Source organism: Xiphophorus couchianus, chromosome 4, assembly GCF_001444195.1.
Source record: "Xiphophorus couchianus chromosome 4, X_couchianus-1.0, whole genome shotgun sequence".
NCBI classification, from domain to species: Eukaryota; Metazoa; Chordata; class Actinopteri; order Cyprinodontiformes; family Poeciliidae; genus Xiphophorus; species Xiphophorus couchianus.
Window position 1 is genome coordinate 11,335,806 of NC_040231.1, and position 25,638 is coordinate 11,361,443.

The 25,638-nt window shown below is 38.3% G+C and overlaps 1 protein-coding gene across 3 annotated transcripts; it reads right to left on the bottom strand.

Moving 5' to 3' along the window:
* Positions 1–278: 278 nt before the first annotated feature.
* On the bottom strand, positions 279–25,638 carry greb1 (growth regulating estrogen receptor binding 1). Of its 3 annotated transcripts, XM_028014697.1 has the most exons (35): positions 25,558–25,638; positions 23,732–23,941; positions 18,708–18,868; positions 18,436–18,543; positions 17,763–17,939; positions 17,404–17,586; positions 15,273–15,386; positions 15,036–15,161; positions 14,102–14,263; positions 13,865–13,987; positions 12,185–12,370; positions 11,441–11,577; positions 11,051–11,327; positions 10,840–10,968; positions 10,543–10,752; positions 10,058–10,255; positions 9,736–9,919; positions 9,465–9,648; positions 9,242–9,378; positions 8,794–9,145; positions 8,567–8,682; positions 8,253–8,458; positions 7,595–8,159; positions 6,755–6,911; positions 6,567–6,669; positions 6,257–6,412; positions 6,000–6,136; positions 5,727–5,888; positions 5,122–5,326; positions 4,838–5,000; positions 4,621–4,739; positions 2,980–3,212; positions 2,236–2,436; positions 1,460–1,598; positions 279–1,144 (listed from the first exon to the last, which is right to left on the bottom strand). In XM_028014697.1, exons 3-35 carry the CDS (start codon positions 18,859–18,861, stop codon positions 981–983), a joined length of 5,967 nt encoding a protein of 1,988 aa, XP_027870498.1. In that variant the 5' UTR covers positions 18,862–18,868; positions 23,732–23,941; positions 25,558–25,638; the 3' UTR covers positions 279–980. The 3 variants fall into 3 exon arrangements, with proteins under 3 accessions (XP_027870498.1, XP_027870496.1, XP_027870497.1); XM_028014695.1 differs by lacking the exons at positions 18,436–18,543; positions 18,708–18,868; positions 23,732–23,941; positions 25,558–25,638 and having other exon boundaries at positions 979–1,144; positions 1,460–1,578; positions 17,763–17,934; XM_028014696.1 differs by lacking the exons at positions 279–1,144; positions 18,436–18,543; positions 18,708–18,868; positions 23,732–23,941; positions 25,558–25,638 and having other exon boundaries at positions 1,251–1,578; positions 17,763–17,934.

A 25,638-nucleotide genomic window follows, 5' to 3' on the forward strand; every position in this document is an offset into this window, starting at 1 on the left:
ATGTAGTTCTAGGAGGAAATCTGAGTCCTGACAGTTCGCAAACTCACTGCAGACTTAGGTTCTTGTCTTCTGCTACATAACAGAACCACTTTTACTGCCCCTGACAAGACAGCGTAATATTCTAGTTAATCTTTTTGAGGTAATAGACCTGTATCTCACATAAAGACCACAGAAATTCAATCTGAGGACTGAGAATGGGAAACAGACCTGAAAATAAAGAGCCAACGCTGAACTTTTGAACTAGATTGATACTTCACTACACAATCAAAAACACCAAGTTTAAAATATATGTGAATTTATGCAAATTGTGTATAAAAATGTACATAGTTAAAAAGCTGCAGAGAAATGGCACGTTTATGTTCCTTTCAGGTATAAAAGTTATAAAAAAAATTGTACCAGCACAGATACAGAGCGGCAGTGTTACCTTTTGTACACAAAGAAAATAATTTTTTACATGCTCTACATCTAAAAATATATAATTTCTAATGTTTTTTGTTTAAAAAAGAAAAAAAGAAAGTCTGAAAAACATGCATCTAAAAAAAAACTAAATAAAAAGTTTGCCAAAAATGGGCTTACATTGCACACAAATGATTGTGCCTTCCCTGTTTCCACCTTTTTGTTTTGCATTCATCTACACAGAAAGCTTGTTCACCCTGATAATACACAGCAAAAAGTGTCTGAAATGTCTGTTTTAAAAGCTTCATTATCTTTTTACTAAAATATGTGCTTAACAGATCTGTAAATGTAGAAAACTGAAATTTCTTCACCAAGGCATCAAAAGATAGATCTAAGCTGAACCAAGAACAAAAACGTAAAACCTTCTGTTTCCTCTCATCAAGTGATCAAACAACAGTTTCCCAGATAGCAAGTAAATAATCAATGTCCTACTGTGAGCGGTTAAAAGAAAAAAAAAAAAAAAAACACCCCACTGAATTTCTTGTGACCGACTCTTTGCCGCTCCTTTTGACCATTTGTTTCAGTCAGATATGTTTTCCAGTCAGGAAGAATAGCGGCCGGTCCTCTTTGGCGTTGGCAGTCTGGAACTCGTCGCTGAGCCTGAACCTCCACTGCTCCTCCAGCTCCAGCCTGCCCACAGTCTGCCTCAGTGAGCTGCGATCTGCACTGATTACACACAGGGTTGCACCTACACAGAGGCAGGCAACAGGGACAGACATTGTGAAGATGAGAGAAGTCCTTTTTTTTTTTAATAGGTCGCAGGCAGGAAGCATGAAGAACGAATCTACACAAAGTTCATGTCCTATGTTGAATTTATTTTTGAAAGTATGATATTTTGTACAGGCCACGATCACAGAGGGACATTCTGACATTAAAAGCGATACCTTAGATGTGATTCACACTACGATTTGCTGAGTGTTTTTGTTTATAAAATGCATTTTTTCCTATGGGCCACTGCCAACAATGCAGCACTTTCCAGTATGTTTGTGGTCTGCTGCTGTACCTTTGAGAAAGGTGAACTTCTTGAGGAACCCGGAGGTCACAAATGTGTCAGGAAAACAGAGAAGAAGGCCACTGAACAGCAGACCAGCGGTGCTGATGTTGATACAGTGAGGTCTGGAACTGATAAAACACACTGTCACCTGCAGAAGGAGAGCAATTTGTTTAAATGTATCCGCTTCCACTACGGCACAATTTGTACCTGAAATCACATTCGAATTTGCATACACTTTATAAAGAGAAACAAACTTTTTCCTCAGTGTCAGACATTAAACCAGGCTAAACTTTCTCTGATTTAGGTCAGCTATAGGGCTGCCAAAATTATTGCCATTTGTTAAATGTTTTTCATTTCAAAAATTTATATCCATTTTCTTGATTTTTGGTAGAATTGGCTTTGTTATTGCCACTCTAAAATATTAACTTTTTTATTCTTAAGACAGAGTAACTCATTTTCTTGTATGGGTCGGGTCTTTGTTGATTTGAAATGCTTATTTGTACCAAAATTTTTACTTCCTCAATGACATCTTGAGATGTTATTTCTCCATTTACACATAGTGTCCTTGTCAGTGTGTTTGAGGTGCTGCTTTAAGATATATCTATACATTTGGATTTTCCCACATCGCTTAAAATTAGAGTACTCTTAGTGTATGTAAACTCTTGGATTCAAAGAAAGCTATACGCATTTTTTTTTTTACAAATCATCATTGTCATTATTCTGGCATTTAATGTGACAGGTTGTTATTATTATGTGCCTGTATGGGTGGGTGAGTGTTTTTATACCTCAGGTCCCAGGTTGAGGTAACAATCCACAGACAGAACAGGGTGAGTGTAGTTCTTGGTGCTGAGAGGAAACAGTTTCTGGCTGGTGTGTTGGAGGTATTTTTCCAGGAGAAGCTGAGCTGGTGAAGCCAGGAAGAGATGCTTGCTGTCTGGGGCACAGATGTACTGTGAGGGCCCCACTGAGGTGGAAGCGTCTGTCATCTGAATAAGAGCCAACAGTTTTGGATGTTATTTAAAATTATTTTATACTGTTATTTATTAAGAAGGGTAAATACGGCAGCTAATGTGCACAAAGCTGTAAACGGGGAAAAGTTTTTCCCCATTACAGATTTCTTCTCTGTGAGTTTTTCTTCAAAATGTTTCAAATCATGAAATAAGTTTTAAAAAATTATTCCAAGGCAGAACTGACTACTCGTCCAGGAAGTTACAAAAACATCCTGTACCTAAATTAGAATCGTTTATCGCTAGTATTTATGATTCAACAGAAATAAGGAAAGACGACCTAAACACGCAAGTGTGATGAAAAAAGAGACAAAATACTTTTTAAGGACACTGTGTATCAGAGTTGTTTAAAATGTAAATAAACATTTTAAACAACTCAGTATGCTGACTCTCCAGTCAAAACAATTATTAATTAAAAACATTAACAAAACAAAAACATTTGTGGCTCTGACAAGGCTTCATGAACTGTGCAGTGTTCTAGAAAAACTATTGGCTCAGTTTGAATTATGTATTAGTGTCTACCTTGGTCTTGATAATGAATGTCCGGTAACCTCCAATGGCAATCTGCTTTTTCATCACGCTGAAGTTGTTGAACCTGCAGACAAGGAGCCCGGCGCTGTGCAGCCTCAGGGTGAAGTCCACATCGTGACAGGTGAAGCGGTTCTGGTCGTATTGGACGTTCTGACTCCGGTCAACATTGAGGAGGAGGAAGTCATGAACGTGACCTCTGGAGAACGGCTCCCACTGTTTGATACCTGATTCAACAGCAAAGCATTGCAGGATGAAATTAATGGAACATGCTGCTTTACCTTTTATAAAACAAAATGTTGATTTGAGTTAAAGTGGTTAAAATGATTGAAAAATAATGAAAATATTTAGGGGGTTTTTTTGGGGCTTGGTATAATATTCTAATCTTAAATGCATTTTCATTTGATGTAAGTAAATTATCATAATTAGCAGAAATAAAAACTTGAAACATTCATCTATTAATCTCTATATTGTCGTTCACTCCTAAATTGAGTTACTGAAATAAATAAACTTTTTAATAATATTGCAATACAAATTAGATCTTGAAACTGACAATACATATCATTAGTGCATAAGAAGATGGCAGTTATATATTAAATTCAGAAAAGATTTTAAAACTTTTCTTCCTAAATATAAATAATCTCAAGTTTGACTCAAAATAATCACAGAATGGATGCAGATAATAGTAGGTACACCTGACTCTGAGATTATCTGTTTAGCTTTATTTCTCTTTAGGACAACACATTAGGTGACAGAGCTGTTGCTGCCATGGACTATATCTACTCAGCTTTTCTTTTGCTGAAGAACATCCTCCTGGATCTGTGCTACCATGTTTTGTCTTTATCTGTTCTCCATCCTCTCAGGTCCTGACAGGTAATGGAAAATTAAAGTTCATATTGAACTAGGTTAAAAGCAAGTGGTTCCTCTTCACTGTTGCTGCATGCTTAATGAAAGACTGATGCTGAGTCAATGAGTTTGATTTGTATTTTTATTTATTTGTAAAGGGTCAATTCATATGAAAGAACAAAATGTAAATATGCAAGATTGTGGCCAGGGCTAATTTTCATCTACAGTTCCTTGGTTGGGAAAGCCAACCACAAAACAACATTGTACAACAATAAAAAAACAACAGTAAAATACTTGAATTTAAAAAGGTTAAGAACAACATAACTTCTGGCTATGACGTAGTTAGGAAAATTAACAAAGCTACAATTTTCTGAATCAAAATTCATGAAAGATGCATATTTATATAAACTAATAATGTGTTTAATTTAATTAGATGCTGCAAACAGCCGGGCTTCTTTGAACAGTTAATGTACAATTAGATGCAAAGGGGATTTGGCTATAATGCACTGTAGTTGGGATTGCTTTTGACTAATTGTTACTACATCTGACCAAGTGTTCAAATTGGATTTATGTGAGTAAGTATAGATCTCTTTCATATGAGGATGTGAATTTAACTTATTTGTCAAGCAAAGTATCATTAAATAACATCTGCTGTAATTTTTTAACAAATAAACTAAAATGAAGGAATCTATAAGGTTTTGGAGTTTTTTGGATTAAAAGTTTTTTTTGGTAATCATTTTGTTATTCAACCTGAAACTTTCTTTTCTCCTTGACATTGTGTTTTCTCACCTGTTATTCCTCGGCTGTTCCACTTCCTTATACCACACAGGCCATACTGGGCCAGGTCTGGGCAGGCCTCCATGTGCTGCAAGACTTGTTTTAGTGACACAGCACGTTCAGCAGGACAACTATGAGAACAACGAAAAGTAAACATGGACTGCGTTAAACCCAGCAACTTTTCCATAAGATCTTCCTTCTCAAACAACAGCATACAGTTTTCTTTCACCTCAGTTTATCACTGTCTACTGCGTTCCACATAACACAGGAGTCATCAGCAAGGATGATGAAGGGCCAGACATCAACCGATGGGCTACCTCCTTCCACCTGCCGACTGCGCTCCAACTCCAAGTTGTGATAAGAAAGCTCCTTTATCAGAAAGTGAGCAGCACCTGAACATACATCAAGATATGATCATAAAAGTGATTTAATCTGAAAAAATATGTAAAATCCAAACAAAAACAATAACTATGAAACAGAAGAATAACCGAGAGTTAAATCAGAGCCACATACCGATTCCCGCTCCATTGAAGACAGTGGGCAGCACCAGCATGATGTGGTTGGGCCAGTACTTCTTGTAGACAGCCATCTCATACTCTTTAACAACAAGGATGTGTAGATGTGAGGCTCCATCCATCGCATGGTACAGGTTGAACAGACCGTGCTCATGGCGACCGGTGGTTGGGGTGAAGATTGGACTCTTAATGCAGTCTGGGCTCTGCAAAAGTACAACAAAATAGTAAAATGCAAACATTTTTGTCATTTTATTAATTCAAGATAGCGCTATATGACAAAGAATAAAAAAAAGAAAAGATGATAAAATTATTTAGCATTTCTGGCAAAACATGAATTGACTGTGCTTTTGTATATTTACTCAAAGATTTAACAATTCCACCACCTGGTGGAGAAATGTTGTAACTGCAACCAATCCTTGAATAATGTCCCTTTAAATTAATTTCTCTTTATTAAAGCCACAACATGATAAATGTTTATATGTAAAACTAAAACTAATACACTTTTCAAAGCTAATTTAAGGAAAATATTCAACAATTGAATGGTCCCTCTGGGAATCGGCACCGACAAATTCTGTAGAAAAATGTAAAATACAAAGAACATACCCAGTCAGAAGTGAGCGGCAGCCGCATGCTCTCCAGCTGGCCTCCTGGCTGGCTGAAACTGAAGTAGTGTTCCTTAGACTTTGGGATGATGAAATAGAGCTGGATGTCTTCTCCGAGCAGAAGATGGGTGAATGTGAAGGCATGCAGCGTTGACTCATACATCTGGAATTTGATTAGAGATAACTACAAATTATATTTTAGAGCTAGCTTGAATGTTATTTCTCACACTGTCTTCTATCATTTTGTGTGTAAGTAGGTGTGTAACTTGCAGACCTGGTATCTGGGGTTAAAGCCAAGGTACTGATGACACTGCTCACAGTGATGATAGGTATTGTACGCTGCGTACTTGGACAGCTTTATCCGAGATGTCCGTCTGCGCAGGTACACATCCTCCTGGCGGACAGGGTTTCCTTAGCAACACAACAGAGGAGAGAGGAGGGAATAATATTGCAAGATGACTGATTGTATAGCTGGACTACATTTGGAAATTAAAAAATAAACTGCCAAGACTTTATTTGCAGACTTCATACCATCAGCTCGTGGTTTAAATCCAGGACAGTATACAATGCTGATGTCATCATACTTTGGGTCATAGATGGTGTAGTCGAAGGGCATTGTCTTTATAACTTCTGTGTTTGGCCATGGAGCATTGGGTGGGTGGTACTGCACACTTTCTACCTCGGCTGCTGAAAATGTAATGCACATTCCTTATGAGTGACGGAACTAAGAGCATAACATAATGAAGACATGTCTTGACAAATGAAGGTATGATTACATGATCTTTACATTAGAATTTGAAGAAAAATAGTTTTTTATATAGCGATGTAAGTGAGAACTTACTGCAGTGGATGTCCTCTTCATCATAGATATCCACCTCCATTAGCCTGATCAGCATGCGAGACAGGAGGCCCAGAAAATGAAGATATGCCCCCGTTTTCCCCACCTGACCACGAAAACAAACAATAAGACTTCTGAATAGAAGAAAACTAATAAAATGAATGGAAGAAAGTCAACCAGACTGACACTACCTGTGGGGGACCACTAAGCAACAGCCTACGTGGGTGAAAATTGTCAGTTCGTCCTTCAGTGCGATTGCTGCTGTCCATGTGGTAGGACCGAGGGACTGTCCACTGACGATAATAGAGCGACTGCTCTGTGCATGTCATCATTTTGCTAAGCAGAGGTCTGAGGAAAAAAAACAATAAAAACTCATTTCAAAATACAGGCCATTTTGATTTCATCTACACCCAAGACTATGTTTACAGTTGTTTCCACCATTTCCCACGCTTCTGCTGTTTGTACATCTTTTAGGATTGTGCAAATCAACTTATAGCTGATGGCTCTTACAGCTTACTTTTGAAATGAATCTATCTTCTTCTTCAATTGTTTGCTTTTTGTAAACTAATGGAGTTTCTTAATTTCAGGGAGAAAAAAAAGAAAAATATGGTGCATTAGAAAAAAAAATGGTAAAATTAGTTTATTTCTAAGGACAGCTAAGTAATAACTGAACTCCACCTATGTGTAATTTAATCTCAGTATAAATTCAGCTGTTCTGTGAAGGCCTCAGATGTTTGTTAGAGAACATTACTGAAGAAACTACATCACGAAGACCAAGGAACACAAAAGACAGGACAGATATAAAGTACTTGAGCATGAAACATTGTTCAGCCACTGAACCTGGAAAAGACATGTAGTCATGCAGTTGCTTTCACTTTTCAATACGCACAACCTTTTCAATAAAGATATTAGAGTTTGTAGTTTTAGGAGTAGTGTATTCTTAAAATTTATCCTAAACATATTACATGAGGACAGTGCTACAGATAACCAACAAATCAATTTTATTATAGAGAAATAAGAGTTTCTGTTACCTAAAACTGCTTGCCCACGCAACAGATATGTGTGGCAGGAATGAAGTACACCGTGGAAGGCCACTGCTGTCACTGGCTGTGATAATGTCATAGAGAGCACGGGGGAGGAGCACAGATGGGGGACGACTCAGTCCTCTCGCCCAGGAGCAGCTCAGATTAGGAGAGGAGGCCCGTGGAGATGAGGAGTCCGAAGATGCAGATTTGGAGGATATTTGAGGTTGAGAAACAGGCTGCTGCTGAATGGCTGTTTGATTGTAGGACTGAACATTTGTTTGAGATGCTGACTGACTTTGACCTTGGAGCTGTGCCTGCTGCTGGGAGATCAGCTGGACCTGAGGATAACCTTGAACTTGGGGTTGGCTTTGGAAGTTGGGGGTAATTTGAAAATATGACTGAGAGGAGGTCTGGGGCTGAAGCTGAACCTGGGCTTTTGAGGGAGACTGTACGTTGTCCAGGGTTTCTTTTGGAACATTTGGAGAGGTGGTAATTCGAGATGGGAGGGGATCTACAGTTTTACCATCAGGGCATGGCTGGAGAGACTGAGAGGATTGTAAAGGAGAGTCTCCTGGAAATGACCCCAAATGACAAGAGAGGGTTTTAAATGAATAAAAAATTCAGGTCATTTGCAAACGTTGACTGATTTAATTTCTCATCATACCGTTCTCCTGTCCCTCCTCTTCTTCATTGTCAGTGCTGCTGAGTTTCTCAGCATCGCTTTCGATCAAGTCACTTCCTGGTCCAGGGTTGTGTGGTGGCCGTGACTCTGCTTTCACCAGGTAAGCAGCTAGTCCCAACTCCTGTTCCAGAGTGGTCCGTTGAAGGTATGAGCAGCTTATCACTCTGAGGTCACAATACTTCAATGACCTTGTACAAGAAAATAAGACAAATTTATCTGCTTGTGGCCTTTATTGAAGCTTACTAATTTTCATCAGAAACTCAATCTAAAGTCAGCAGTCGAAGCTCAGCGAGTACCTCGGTAATGATTCTCCAAGCGGTTCGGCTCCTGACAAGATCAGGATACACGGCAGAGCCTCCAGCTCTAAGTAGGTATGAGGAACCCATTCAGCATCCTGGATCTTTAACCAAATCTGTAGTGTATTAACACACATATCAATATATATTGTTTACAGTATGATAACGCTTTGCATTTCTAATAACATTTGTGTCAAACTGAATCCTATCAACAACCAACACCGTACCTTGATCTGATCAGTGAAAGTCTGTCCAATCGTCAAAGCTTGGCTAGGATTCCCCAGAATGATTTCGAAACTGTCCTCCATACCCAGCTGCCTCCTCACTCTGGACAGCCGTCGGTGGGCCCAAGCTGCCAGAGCCAGAGAGGGGATCCGCAGCAGGACCATGTGACCATGATGGGTGGGACACTGCTGAACAGCGGTGAGCAGAGACTGTACAATTTCCATGGTTTCCACAGAGGTGTGTTTGTGGAGATTGTGAGAGCTGCTGATCTTGCCAGATGCAGCCATCAGAGCAACACAGTATTGTTGGACTAAAACTGTAGTCCGTATTACAGCGCTGTGGAGTTTGGGAAATCTGAAAACACCAAGAAGAAACAGTGAACTTCTATGACTTGGTTTTAAACTTTATTAGAGTTTAGCTGATTAAGGATGGTGTATGTGGGTACTGAACCTCTCTTCGAGGGTTGATGTCATGCTCTCAAAGGAGGAATCATATCGCATCAGTGGGAGGCTGCTTCCTGAACGGGTCGACTCTAAAAGCTCTGACACACCAAAGTACCGTGTCCTCTCATGATACAGGTCCACATCCTACACACAAGCAAAAGCTGACATTCAGACCAACAACCAGACCACTGTCTCACCAAATGTCCATCCCAAACAGAGCTTAAACTCACATTGCTGAACGCAGACGGCCAGTGAATCTCGTTGTAAGGGCTGATGCGAGTGCACTGTGTTTGCAAAGCAAAGGGGAATGAGGTGACGTGCAGAATCAAGATGTTTGTGGCGTCTTTCACCTGCCGGGAGTTTAACAACCGATCCACAAGACCCAGATTGCCGTCTGTGCTGCTGTAAAATGTGCTGATTGGGACAGGAGTCACATAAATACAATGAATGACCTCATCTTTGTTGCATTGTTTCATTGATTTAAGCTTTCCTAATCCAAACCTGCTAATATCCCAATGGGCATGGTCATGAACCAAGATGTAGAGCGTGTAGGAGTTGCTCTGTGCTTCCTGGAGAAGCTTGTCAATTCGTGACTGAGCGCTCTGATCCATCTTCACCACATAGCGCTCTGCCTCTCTCTGAGACGCAAATTCCTGCTCTGAACTCCCAAGCTCCTGAAGAACACCTAGAAAATACAAAAGAATGAATAATTTAAATCAGTAGTAATATATAAAAAATTAAAAACACTTCCTCTTCGCTTATGACTATTGTTGAACTAAAAACTTGTCTGATATATACAGGTTAAGAGACAAAGACTACTAACCAGAGCTCCAGAGGTGAAGAACAGTCTGCTGAAATGAGACCTCGGAAGGCGGGACAAGGATGAGGAAGCTGACCCGATTAAAGGAACCGAGGTCCAGATTCTGTGTGCTGGAGTCTGCAATGGCACAAACATGTGACAGCAGTTTTCTAGCCACCGCCAGCTGTATGGGACGAACCTCACGCCACTCTACTCTGTATTCTGCAAGCACAAAGATGGACACTGAGATTATAACATACAAAATGTAAATAAAGTTGACAATGTAACAAAAATTTGAAACTCAAAATTTTTAAATAAAACCAGATTTTTCAATGGTTGCTTGTTTGAAAAGCAAATCTTATCTAAGGTATTTTTCTAAGGCCCTTTCTGAATTGGACAACCTTCTAATGCAGATGTAAAAAAGAATTACATTTCTTCAAGGACATGAACATTAATGCAAGTGCCACTATAAATGGTTAACACTCAACCCCAAAGAGCCTTCTTCTTACCTAAACAAGGGGTTTTGGGGCTTGAAGCTGTCTCCTTAGGGCTGGGCGTATCTTTTAAACTGGATGTTTGTGAATCTTTTGGACTAGGTCTGTCTTTGGGGCTATTTGTGGCTTTGGGAGTCTTCTCTTCAGCTAACGTCTGACTACTGGATGGGGGTGATGCTTCGTGCTCCACACTGGCACTGTCCAGAAGGAAATCCATATTACCATCTGAGAAACAGAAAGCCACATAAATATTTTAGAAAATTCTGACAAAATCTTCAATAGCAAATGAACAAGCCAAAGATAGAGACTTACCTTGTCCGAGGGAATTGCAATAGTGGACAAGTTCCTGGGCAGCTCCTGTGTGGAGTTGGTGGCTGATTTCTTTCAGTCCCTCAGTGGGAGAAAACATGCTCTCTGCCAAGGCACGACACTGATGTTTACCTGAAACAGATCCACAGTTGAATTCAATCTCCTGTCCACTTTTACCATGGCATCACTATTTTTATTACACCGCAACTCTCACCTGTTACCACCACACAGGACTGAGTTTCTTGTCCCGGTGAAGTGACGATAATGACGACATAGTTTGTGTTTTCAAGCCGTCCATCCACCAACCTACTGAACATTTGCAGAAGCCCCTGAGCCAAGGATTTGACATCTTCCCCCAGCACCACCACACCCTCCCCACAGGACGAGGCAGCCAGCTGGGCGAGCCAGGGAAGCTGACTGGGGGTGAGGGGCTGCTGACTTTGAGGAGGTAAAGAGAGATGCTGGGGGAGGCCAGGCAAGCTAGCGGGTACCTGAGGATGATCAAATTGAATCATTTACTGATGTATATTATTTTATCAGTGTTGCTTATGTAAATTTGATTTTAAAAAATCACAATGCTGATACTTTTCTTGCAACGTCTGACCTCTATGCCATAGTGTCTCCCTTGGGTTCCTTGTGTCTGTGACTGCTGAAACTGTCTGATCTCACTGAGGTGAGATTCCCTCCATGACCTCATGAATATCTGCTCCAAGTCCTCAATGAGGGGTACCTGCTCAGTGCCTGAGAGAGAACAAAGCTGCAGTCATACTTTTTACGATCTTACCATTTATGATGGTATATAAAAAATATGTTGCACAGGTTTATGACTGAAGAAAGGAAGAGCAATTTGTAAAAAAAAAATGAAATTCTGTACCCTCTTTGAAAAATGTAAGTGGCTGTTTTGTATGGGTCATGTGTATTGGAATGAAAGGAACAACAAATTCACTGTTGTTCCACATCAGGATTGAATATGTTACTTTGCTAACATCTTGGACTTAAACTTTATTGTTTTATTAGTTCTCCCCACTGATTAGTGACTATTAGCTGAAATAATTCAATAACACGACAAACTGCTATAAGTTAAACAGTTGAGCACATGGAGGTGAGTGAATCTTACACTGTGCAGACTGAGCATCTGCATGGCACACAATGAGATTATGCAATACTATAAGTAAGATATTGCTGCAACACTTAAATGTTATGGCAGTGGAGAGTGTGTGCAGTATATATATGATGTTAAAGAAAGGCAAGACCATAACCAACAATGTAATAGCTGTATTTAAAAAGTCAAATTACTGTAGCTCATGGTTTGAAGATTACATTATGTTCAAAAGCCTTTTGCACTAACCTAGCTGAACGAGGTAGTAAACGGTGAGCAGAATCTGCATCTCAGCAGAGAGAGGTTGAATAGGTGATGGTCCGTAATGTTGGTAAACCCTGGGGAGTGTTTGTGAACTCAGGTAACAACTCTGTAGGAGAGAACTGATGAGTACGTCACTTGTGTTGCCTGTAAGTTGAGGAAGAGTGCCATGACCTGGAGAAATAGGAAATGTACAGAAGAAAAAAAAAACATGGGAGTAAGTCAGAATAAATTGAACAACGTCGGTTTTGGGATTTTAGCAGTTTGTTACATTAATTTTTCATATTACAGCAAGATATACTAGAAATTGCAGTTGTAGTGACACAAAACGGTGGAAAATACTAAACCTTGATATCTGTGAAGAATACACTCAATATGTAATATGCCGTTGGCCGCAGGGAGAGAGAGTAAGACTGACTTTAAATTCCTAAAATGACTCTGAGTGGGTTGGAACAAAAAAGTCAAGTGGTAGACCCCCCACACAAAATGCTGAGCTTAGAGATCCAGTGTGAAGATACAAGTAGATCTTCCACCAAAATAAATGACTGCAGCACAATAACCATAAAAGCCATCTGAGAAACGTGTTAAGGAACAAAAAATATTAAAGGCCCCTCATTCTTTTATATCATGATCTTGTGCAAATGAGCACCAGACAACAGATATAAAAAAAGTTGTTGTTTTTTTTAAATCAAGAAATCTTTATTTTATCAAGAGAAAAAATATATTCTCATGGTCCTGATGGCTTCCATTGTTGTTGACATAACAGAAAGATCTCTTTAGAGTAGTTCCATCATAGAAGCTTTTTCCACTAATGAAACAGTGGAGATCGGTCTTGTGAAGCTGAATTAAACCTCAAGTGGTTTTGAGGAGATGTTACAGCAGGCATCCCACCCAAGTGGCGATCACACAGTGTTTCAACGGAAAATGCTGCAGTTTACAATGCCTGTTTAACAAAGATATTTTCCATCCTGCCTCTTTCCCTGATATAAACCAGAGTGAAAACATTTTTGGACAGATGCCAAGGGAGGTTTATAAAAACAGATGTCAGTTCCAGACAATAGATCACATCACATTACAACAATCCCAGAAGTGTCCTGGCAACACTCACATCTAGAATGTCTAAAATAATCAAACAAAAGCAGTGAAGCTACTTATCAAAATTCTTTTTGTCGGTATTTTTAGTTTTGTTTTGGGTGTGTGTGTTTTTGTCCAACGGTCTTACACTTGGCTGATGTTTGAGTTTTGGTTTTCTATTTTTTTACCTCCTATTTCTTTTAGGTAGAGATGTTGTTAAACATCTCTTCTGGATGTTTAACAATCCAGAAGAATAAAATAAAAATGGTTGTAACTTTGTTTCCAATACTAAGCATATTGATAAATTACCTAGAAGACACACTGGCACTGGACACTGCAGAACTCCTTTTCTGTCACATCTTTTAGCACCAATGTAATTTTTTAAGAACAACATTCTCTAGCAAGCAAAAATTATTGGAAACAGAAGTGTAGAACAGAATAGTAGATGCTTTAAAGGGGGAACAATATTGACAGAAAAAACTTAAAAGATGATTTGTGTTGGGTATTTCTCAATATATATGAAGATGATTGAGCCACACAGGGTGCTGGAAATTCCTCCGACTTTCAAATGACACACATAGCTGACCCTCTTACCTTTAAATATGACAGGCTGCAGCCTGCAGGTGTGTAGCAGCCGATCAGGCACTGTTACAGACACTTCAGGGGCCGAAAGTTGACTTGTTGATCCTCGTGATGAACTCTGTATGGCTGTAGTCTCTGGCACAAAAGGAAAACAAACACAGAAAGGTATTTACATTTAGCACACAGTTCCAATGAGGCTAATTAGCTTGATAACAAAAACACACAGTGCCTCCAAAAACCTATTTGTACCTGATCTTGCTCCATTGGTGATGACAGAAGTCACTGATAATGTTGATAAAGTTAATGACGATTGTCCAGACTTCCCAGCACTCTCTGTCAAACTATTGGCGGATGAATCAGGTGACCAGCCTTTGTGTCTCTTTTTTGGGGGACCAGCATTTGTAGGTGGAACTGTCAGGTTAAAAAGAAAATTCAGGATATATTTAGATTAAGTATTTAGTCCTATCTTGTGTTTTATTCCAGTGATTTAGAGTCTTTGAGACTGACAAACTGAGGGACACAGAAGTCACTTTTCCCATCCCAACACCTCACAAATTAACACATTTACTACAAGATGCCAGGGAGACTTTTGTAGATACTGTAATGCAAAACAGTTGTATTTTAGTCATGCATTTATCTGTCTTTTCTTCTCAAGTATCTGTTAAAATGCTGCAATAATGGAAACACATAAAAGATGTGCTTGTTAAAAGGGCAATGAAAAAAACCAACACCACCAGGAAGGAAGTGTTTCATTCAGATATAATGCAGGAGGAAAAAGATGAGACAGAGAGAGAGGGAATTTTACAACCTGGGTTTATGGAGGAGGCAGGGCGAGAGACAGGGAGTGAGAAGGACAGAGAGGCAAACAGAGGAGAAAAGAGAGGTAGATGTTTAGTGCTCTGATGACTGCCAAATCAAAGCAGGGAAAACAAAGGACCCTCCTCCCCCGCCCCTGACATAAAAAGTAGCTGCTGGGCTCCTGTGAAGCAGACGAACAGAAAGGGGATGGGCTTAAAGACAACTTCTCGTTTGCATATAAACAAGAAGTAGTGTTATACAAGCAGACATGGCCTGCATGGATTCTACGTAGGATAGTGTATGCCATTCTGGGAAATTACACTATTGTCATACACATCCTAGAAAGAACTAAAAAGCTGAAAAACCCGTTAAGGGGAATCTGTACCAGTAACTGATGGTCTCCCAGGTCCCGACTGATTTAAAGGTGGCTGGGCAATGGAGGAAGCTGCTGTGTGGTTTCCATTTATCAGCGTGGTGGGAACATCAGCTGTCTGAGGCTCCACGTGTGATCCTTAAAAATAAAATAAAAAAAGATGACAAAGATTTATTAGAGACAATTATGTTTTAGAAGACAACAAGGAAATGACCAGAATCAGTAATATGTCTTTGTGTCATTTTTAACCTGTGGCACTGCCTGGTGTGTGTGACGAGTGAGCCAAAGCCGGGTTCGATGGCCGTTCATCTAATGTCAGGTGGCCCTCTGAGAGACTGGTTCTGATCTGTCTTATCCTGACATCTGAAAGACATATCAAACTGGTTGTCTACAAACAGAGACAAATTAAATCTCTTTCACATTAATGCTTTGAGAATGGGCATGCCTGTGAGAAGGAGCGCATACTTTGAAGTGTGAGGGTTTGAACACCTGAAACTAAACTCTGACCACTCACAAAAGTTAAACACATAAGACAATGAGAGATGAGCTGAACTAAATAAAGCCTTGTCATAAAAAAGACAAACGCCAAAAAATAACTAAATCCACTTCGGTTCTAGAGACACATTTGCATACCATCTTTGAAATGGTATGTGAAACCTATCAGCAGGATTCACCTAACATCCTGAGGAAATGTCCAGAAGACCAAAGGTTGAGTTTTGTGCAAACACTGCAGCAAATTCTCCAAAATCTGATTCTGAAAGTTGTTGCATCATCCTGTTATATTCTGAAATGCATGCAGGTTCAAATTGTGTGTGCAAATAATCAAAGTCTGGATAAAGACATAATTAAAAAGCCTCATTGCATAAATTTCAGAGCATATTATATGTAATGTTTTGCCTTTGGTTGCTCTAAGCTGGAGTTCCACTTCGTATTCTTCTTCTGATTTCAAGATCTATCAACAAGTGTCACTAGTCTGAAATTCCAGAATAAGATTAGAGAATACAACAGGAAGTGACTGGTGACACACATGGAAGGAATTCAGAACTGATTAAATGTTTTCAGTGAACGCTACTTTTGCTTGAATCTGCAAGAACCATCAAATTTTTCTCTGGAGATAAATCTTGTTAACACAAAAACATGGTATTGTTTTCTTTTTGGAGGAGCAAAGCAAAGAAAAAAATAATAAAACAGGACTCCAGAAACTTGCCAATAATGTCAGCCTTATGCACAGGATTCACCTCTGGTTTTGTTTGTATTTTGGGTTGTTAGTCCAGCGTTCGTATGTAACCAAACCCTTTTCGGGAAATAAGCCTAGAATTCCTTTGTGTTAAATTCCAGCCTCTCAACACCTACACCCGAGCGAAAAAGCAGATTAGGAGAAAATCCGACATCTTTCTATCAACTCCTAAATATCACACTTTCAGTTCCAAACAACTAAGTTGAAACAATTACCAAATGAGCTAAAACATCCAAAAACAGTAGGGGTATACCCCATTAAGACTCTATAAACAGTCTTTACACCTATAAACACAACTGCTTTCTCCACCTAATGTCCATTTTCACTATGACCTTCAGGCTGCTGCTTCTGTGCACTCTCTAACATCTCACCTTTGACCCCCCTAAGACCCTGTTTGACCAGTCCATCTGGTCACACCCACACATTCACATCTTTGCGATCAAAAATACAGCTTCATCCAATTTTCAGAGTATGAAAAACATCTGACATGCGTTTTAAAAGCAGTTGTGAATATGAGTTGTTTTTATTGATATAGTACAAACATTTTGTACCATGATTACCGTCTGCCAATTTTAAAAGCATTTTTACAGGTGACTGTGTTGATGTTTTTGAAAAACTAGGCATTCATGTAACTGCTTCAGGTAAAATGTCTTATATCATACTTGCTGTCTCGCAAAGTATGAGAAGCTCTTCGGCTTCAGTGCTGGTAATCCAAGCTGGCTACAAGTTAAACAGACAACCCAGATCATCCTCAACAACACAAGCATCTGGCTAAAGGTTAATTTTGTGACTGGTGTTTTGTTGCATGCGTTTAAAACAAAAAACATCTCCAGTAAGCATTCGTTGTAGAGTTATAAAGTTCAAAATACAGCTAAATGACAACTAAGGCTCTCCAGTGGTTAAAATCGCAGTGCTTTACTTTTGCGATTTACCATCTTATACATTCAATATGATGTGTATGATGGAGAAACATCATCAAGGCAATTCTTAAAACTGGTATCACCCCTACTTATGTTTGATTAAATAAATTACACAGTATAAAAGAGTTAACAACATCCTTATAGTGAAATTGTACAATTCCTCAAGTGGAACATCAAAAGAAAAATCTACATTTCTTGTAAAAGCAGTAGCTCCATCTTTTACCATTTCCCCTCCAGCAAATGGGAGCACCCTTAACCAGCATGCCCTGGTTGTTGCGGTAGAGATGAAACTTCAAGTGCTTCTGTTTCTTGGGCTGGGTGCTGAGCTTCAGGTTAATGTGGTTGGAAAACTCTGTGAAGTAACGGAAACCTTTCTCTCCACAGCCCAAGCAGTTTCCCGAGAAACCTAAAAGAGGATTAAGCAAACGGATCACATTATGTATAATGATTATGTGGATAATATCACCAATGCACTCAGATGCAAAAAAACCCAACGGTTTTTGGACTGAACTTTACTTACATATTCTAATCTTTTCAACAGAAAATTATGTCACATTGTCCTGAGAAAGTCTTCTGTCTTACCAAGCAGGGCGTTTCGACCCCGTTCATCTGGCAGAAAGCGTCGGTCCACAGCACAAACCAGCAGGTTGTCAGGGAGGGAGGGGGATTTTACCCCAACTGGCATGAACCCAGGAGGAACATCCAAGTTTTCTGACGCAAGCGAGGACAAACGCAAATCTTTGCCAGCCTGACAGAAACCTGTTAGGAAGAGAAGGAAAGAAATGTTTTCACTAAATATTCCAAGTAGATCCATGAGATTAGCCATTTTAACAACACAAATACATGAGATATTAAATTATTTTATCAAGTATTTGTCCACTTACACATTTCTTTAGTTTTTGTTTATTTGTCTACATGTTTGAGATCACTAACCTATTTTATGATCAGGAAAAATAATCTCAGGAACTTTTCAAATTGGGACTTCATTTATTAAGAAAAATGGTTTACAAACCAATCTGGATCTATGGAAAATTAATATCTGGTTGTACCACCCTGGCAGAATGTGTCTTATTGCTGTGGATCGATTTTAGATCACCTTTTAAAATCATTTTCATTGTATCCCATTAATTGACAACACAGACATTTTAAAATAAAATCCCCATGTGGCACACTTTGACCACAACAGATTCAAAATACGTCTGTCATAAATTGCTTTTCTGTATTTTTGTCACCACATATATAAACTTGTACATGCCATCTGTGGTGCAGCATCCCTCAGGTGGAGGTTTCATCTGATAGGGTATAGGTGGGCTGTTAGACTCAGAGCCATCTTCATCCTCTTCGTCATCATTGAATGTTCGACCTAGTTAGAATACGAATACATTGTTTTATTTCAGGGCAAATTGACATGTGATAGTAAAAATTTAAATGATGATTAAAACAAATGTTTCAGACTTAAGACTAAAGATGGTGAACATCCTAAACCTGGACTCGCTGCTGCTTCACCTGAATATTTCTTCAACCCACCATCCTGCATAAACAGCTGCTCTGTCTCAAGATACAGCTGTGAGAAGACGGGCCGAGGCACCACAGTGTTTGACCTCAAGGATGCCTCGATGGAGTTGTGGAGGACCTCCTCGAAGCGTGTGGACCGCAGCTGGCCTGCATAAGAGTTCCCCATCGGTGTCCTGGAAGTACACACAGCAAGCCCAGACTGAACTGAAAAGTCTTTTGGTTGTTTTTGTTTGCTCTAAAGTGATCACAAGAAACTGAAGGTGAACCAAACACAGATATAGTTTTGGTCAAATAACACAAACTCCGATGTTTCAATGATTATAAAAATTTAAATAATCATATTTTATGTTTATATGTTTTAAAATCTCTCTGGGATCAATTTAAAAAAAGTCTTTGCTTAGTTATGTGAGCAGAGTCACAGACACATCCACACTTGTGCTAAATAATTTAACATCAGAAGCACATCTGCTCTCACTGACACATACAGATCCAACAGGGGCTTAAAATGTGGCTGTGGGTGCAGGGCGTTTTACCAAAGAGCATAATATAAAATCAGCTGCGCTGACAGTCAGAACACCCTGACCTAGACACAACTCCCTCCCTCTGTTTTTCTACTTTCTCTCCAAGAGCATTTCTCTAACTCCTTCTCTCCATGGTGTAGCTCAGCGCTAACCTTAAACAAATCATTTACACAAATAAATGTAACAAACTCAGATTTTTAGGAGGACAAATATGTTGTAGTTGTTAATTGAAAGAATAAAACCTGACTCTGAGCATGAACCTAATCCCTCTGCGTTAAACTCTGGCAGTTCCCAAGCTGGCTGACAAATTCACACAACTGACTTAAAAGCACTCATCGCATGTTTTCAATAAGAAGCTGCATCTATCAATGTCCTACAATGACGTGTTGCTTTGCAAAACCATATTCTGTATTATGAGACAAACAAAAAACAATAAAAACTAAATATCTACATTCAAAATGCAAGATGTTTTATGAGCCCTCTTAATCAGTCTTCTAGATGGCAACATTTATCACAGAAACACGCCAGACAAAAATCCGCACCTAGACAGATTCATATGGAGACTAATTATTTTCATTTAATGGATATTTTTGTTTCTGGTAGGAAATGAGACAGAGACATTTTAGAACATAATAAAGCAATGCAAAAGAAGTGTCATTAAAAATGTACAAGACATAAAAAATTAGCATTTTAAAAATAAATATACACTACATTATAATGTGTGGAAAACTCTTCATGGTTATTACAGCAATAACTGCTCTTATAGTTGCTGACCAGCTTTGCCACTGGTATTTTGATGATTGGTCTTTGGTAATGAGTTCCCAAGTCTTAGAGGCTGGAAAACCACATTGCCATTTCCTAATATTTAAGTCCAGATCATTACTATTACTTACAGTAAAAAAAATTATCCCAATAAAAATAAAAGCTTACTTTAAAGCTACATCTGCAGGGGGATTACAATATTTTAGGGCTGAGCTGTGGACAGATGTATGATCCCCTGTCAGCCTTAACAATCGATCCTAATTTTCTCTGATTGGTGATTGGAAGATTATACACTGAAGAAAATTTATCGCCAAAGATAAAACCAAGAATCTGAAATTTGATGCAGTTTTTGCAGTTAGAATTTATAAAAGGGTAAAATCTTCTAGTTCCAATATCCGTTTTTGGTGGATTCAAAACTACTAAGCGAGCCCGTAGCAACTTTTTATACTTCTATTTGTCATACTACAAAAAAAAGTCAAGTCAGGTCACACCTCTAAAAAATGTCAAAATCAGCATCAGATTAGAGCATCTCTAAATGTTATTAATTCCAATACAATCTTCATTTACTTTGCAAAGAAACTGCCAGAGTGCAACTTCAGTAACAGATGTCCCTTCTACAATCATTTTCAACATTGACATGTTATTGTGTCAACTGTTGTGAGACTTCCAGCTTTACATTCACCTCACACATTTAGGCTGAAGATGGTTGCAGTGACACATTCCTGACCACCTCCTGCTCCCACATTTTGAAAGGAGCAGTGCAGGCTTTTTGGGGCCTTGCACCACCTTGCAGAGAGACGAAGTGATTGGGAGACAAAAAGCCCAGTCACCACCACACAGCCAGTGCTGACAGGAAGTAATCACACCTTCTACCAAAGGATGCTGCTCATTTTACGACCACAGACTGGAGGAGGAGGGGGGGGGGGGGGGGCTAAAACCCTGAGCTTACAGTCAAAGCTTTTCTTTCTGTAGGTGTAAAACACAATTTAATCTTCTTTGGTGAAAAATTCATAAAATAAAGGAACTAATATCAATAATAATAATAATGCATAATTTCAAATAAAATTCTTCTTGTTAATGTTTCAATTAATTTGGCACAAAGGAACCTTCAGGAAGGATTATAATTTATTCTGAAGTTCTATCTTTCATCTGTTTCAACTTGTGCTCTTGCTTTGTCATGGATTCAGTATTTATTGCAGAAAACTTTATGCAGAAGAGATGACAGCAATAAGCTGCAAGTAAAACTTTTAAGGCTGCTTTGTTGATCTTTTCTCTTCCCACCTCCCCCTTCTTTCCTCTTTCCTTGACATGGAAGTGGGAGATCCTTTTATCTCCACCTCTACTTTTTTTTCCTTCGGCCTCTGTTTCACCCTAGGGAGAGAGACACTATTGTGGTGTTTTATGACCCCTTGAACCCTATTCCCATTACTACATTTTCGCACACACACGCACACACACAGTTGCAGTTACGATCCTTTAAAAAGAAATTCAAACACTATACCACCAATCAAATACGATTTTACTTAGAAATTAATACTGTAACTGATTTTTAAATAATATTCTTTATTTACATATTAAACTAGATGTAAGTATTATATGTATATAATTTTATAAATGTGTAATTTAAACTCACTTTGAAGAAAAAATATTTAATAGCATTGTGTAGTTTACACCAAAGCTTAGTCTCAACTACAGTATCAGGTGAATGTTAAAACAAAAATCCTAGCTACCACACTACAAAGATGTTTTTAAAAGTTTGCAATTAGAGCTTTATTTCCATTGTTGCAAAAGTCAGCTAACATATGCAAACACACATATATCATCTGTGCTGTGAGGGCATGGCTGAATTAGTTTGAGGGATGTCTCATGACCACAAGGTCAAAGGTGAGCCGAGATAACAATGTTTAAGTAAAGCTTTGATGTGAGCTATACTTCTTGCACAAGTGCACCCCCACACGCACACACACATGCACAAACACAGGGACTCCCCACCTCCCACCCCAGACACGCTCTCCCAGGGTCTCTAGCTAAGCGGACACAAAAGGCTTGTCTTAGGGAGGGGTGAAGGGTCATGGTGAGAGAGGTCAAATAAAGACCTCTGGCTTTTTTTCTCTCTCTCAGTCCAGCCCACATACCAGTCACACAGACACACACACCCACACACACATAAAAAAACATGCAGCAATACCAAGACTTTTATTTCTTTCTCTGCACTTCGACACGTGGGGTCTCCACTTACTCACATTCCCAGTATACAGCTGAGGAGATAATAGTGGACAAGATTTATGCAGTTAAACTATTACCAGAAACTGCACAGAGACAGTTTGTGACTCATATGTGTTGTTCATACTGCATAGGAACACCAAGTATTCACTTAATTTTATGACAAATGAGGTAATTTAGGGAAAGGTCAGTGGGGATAAGTCTTCACAGACTGGGAGACTCTTTTTACTGTGTGTGCTTTTGTGCCTTTGTATTCAAAACAGATAAGATAATGTAGCTGAGGATCATCCAGCATCTTTTTCTGTCCTGGGTTGCAGAATTTAAACAATGAAAAATAAAAATAAAAAATCTGGTTTTACATAAACTCTGACACCGACGGCATGTGCAGCATCTGAAGTGGATATTCAAATGGGAGCATCTCCAAGCAGTGACCCACAGCAAACACTTCCATTCACAGTTTGCTCAAAACACACTGCATGGATTACCAATTTGCCAACTGGTCAAACATCTCCATGCACTGATCCACTCTTGTAATAGCCAGCAAATCACCGATATCTATAAAAAATACTTCAATCACTAAATCCCTACAAGTTTCTCCCACTCAAATGCTCTATTTACCTGCATGAACAGGAAAATTATTTATAATGTCAGCAGATAACTATACAAAATGGTTATGCAAGTTACAGGTTATTGTCAGTGTATATTTTACACCATAAATCTGCTCCTCACTGAAAGTTTGGTGGCTGAACTGTTGCTTTGCTATCTCAGAGAATGTCCTTGAGCAGATTTTGTTTCTTCTGCTCTGTTCTGCTTATGTAACTTCAGGGATACTTGTATTGTCTAGATGCATGCACATCTGGCTTAATATGTGCTTTGGTTTGGCTTTATACTTTTATGATGCAGAATGCCTTTAAAAATTTAAATCACAAATAAATAAAAAAACAGGCAGATGTGTAAAATGTTAATGAAGACAAGATTGCATCAACTTATAAACTTTATATAACTGTATTAAAATGATACATCACAAAGAAATTATTAAAACTTTTTAAAGCTTATTTGATGACAATGAACACAAAACAGTCTCTCTAACTGGAGGAATGTCTTATGCATTTAACGTGGGAAATAAAATAATTAAAGATATAAAATATTTGTTTAAATGCAGATAAAAGTAGATTAGTCCATAATAGTAATACAATTAGTCATATCTTGTTTTTTAAACAAAGGTGAAGTAAATTCAAAGTCTTAATTAATTCATATTTAACTTTAGAGTTGTATGCAATTTCACAAAGCTGTTAAAACATTTCAGTACGAGGTTTTGAAATGAGGTAAAAAAAAAAAAAAACAACTAAATGAGTAAAATGTTAAAAGATAAAGAAACCGTGTGGTATTCCAAAATACTACATAGTGGTAACGATTTGTTATTAAACGTCACCAACAACTGAGTTTGCTAAGAGATAGATAGTTTTGTTTGTTACCATTTAGAAGCCAGCTCCTAAAGCTAAACAGACACAAGATGCAGGGTGGACTTACCTCTACACTCCAGCGCCAGAATCCGAAAAACTACTTTTCTCACAAAGCGAATAGATTGATCCCGCGTGCTGTCACCATGTCACCGGCGCGAGACCTGCAGCGGGACTGGCTTTAGTGTCGCGCGTGTCATCACCTCTGATCCGCCGCGAGGCCCCGCCCCTTTCTTCCGGAACTGTGTTACGGTCAGTCTCCTCAGTTTGTGGTAGAAAGCTGTGTCAAAAAAGTCAGACCACGAAATAATGACGCAGAACAATAAATAGATGGTAAAGGCAAAACAAACAAATAAATTGACAAAAACAAAACTGATTAAAGAATCTTTGCTAAATTTAATGTTTATAAGTTTTATTGGTGTTAATCTTATACTACGGTATTAAACGTAACCATGTGATGGCGCAATTAAATGTAAGGATTAAAACTGCATTTAAACAACTTTTTTTGTTTTTCTTTTAACATATCCATCTTAAAGAAAAAAAAAACTAAAAGCAAAACTTTCTGTGTCCTGCTGACATTTTCCATGGAAATTACTCAAACGCACATTGGGTATTTGAACTGTACTACTCCCATCACATTAGTCAAAATTAAAAAGTGTCAGCAACAGCATAAACTAAGAAAATCAGCAACAAATGGGTTACTTGTGCTTTATTCTTTATCAACTTACAAGTTCTAACTAAAATCTTTCCCTCCAAAGAGAGAAGTTTTTATTAAACCACTTTCACCTACTAATTATGATATCAAATGCCAAAAGAGCTAACTGTCCTAGTTTTCTACAGATGGAAATCTTGGAATAAAAACTCTTTCGGAGGTTAAACCGACTCATAAAACACTTCAGACGTCCAAAAGATGTATGTCGCTCTCTACTGGACAAAAGACTGCCTTACAGCGACAGCAAGGGAATTAAAGAAGTAAGCAAAACCTTGACAAAATACTTCAGGATAATGTCTGCTCAGTGGTGATACAAAATCAAATTTTTGAGCAGAGGGTTTTTACAGATTAAGGTAGAATTAAGGAGGATTAACAGACACTGAGTTGTTAACAGTGTGCTAATAATAAACAGAAGTCATCTTTTTTGACTACTTGAACCAACAGTCATAACTTCTTTTAAGATGTCAGGTTATCAGAACAGTGAACAGTTTTCTATTTGTGATCAGAATAACTTCCACAAGCTCAAAGACCCCCATGTGCTAAGTGTTCCTGCACCCTCAACAACAAAACCAACAGGCGAGTTAATTTTCATGCCACACTACACACATTGAAGGTATAATTGGTTTAATTATCAAAGTACTTTATTGTGATTGATACACATCATCTATTTTGTACATATCAAATATTCATTTCCATGTAAAAATGTCATGCATGTTCCACATTCAAGACACCTTTTTCAGTATGAAATAATTAATGTTTTTCAAGCTCAGCATATATAGATTTTCAGTTAAAACATAAATGAGTTTCAGTTTTACTCTACAGATTATTTCTTGGACTTTGGTAATTTGGTATTAATTTAACAGCCAGGTTAAGAAAATGTAAAATCTCTGCTTTTCACAAGCCTGTGACAGATAAAATGAGGGCTGTCTTTTATATATATTTTCTATATTTCTAAATATATATAAATATATTAATATATATTTCTATAAATATTGTATTAAATATTTCTATACAATATTTTATATACATTGTCTTTTATATATATTTTCTATATTTGGAAACATATTTACCAAAAAAGATGTTGCCAAAACAGCAAAGATTGAAAGAAAGTGTTTTGTTCAGATTAAATCACAACTGAACATTTTGACCAAAACGCAAAGCATTTTTAGCGCTTGTATACTCACACTAGACATCACCCTGAAAGCATCAACCCCACTTTAAAACATGGTAGTGGCAGCATTATACTGTGGGGATGTGATTCATCT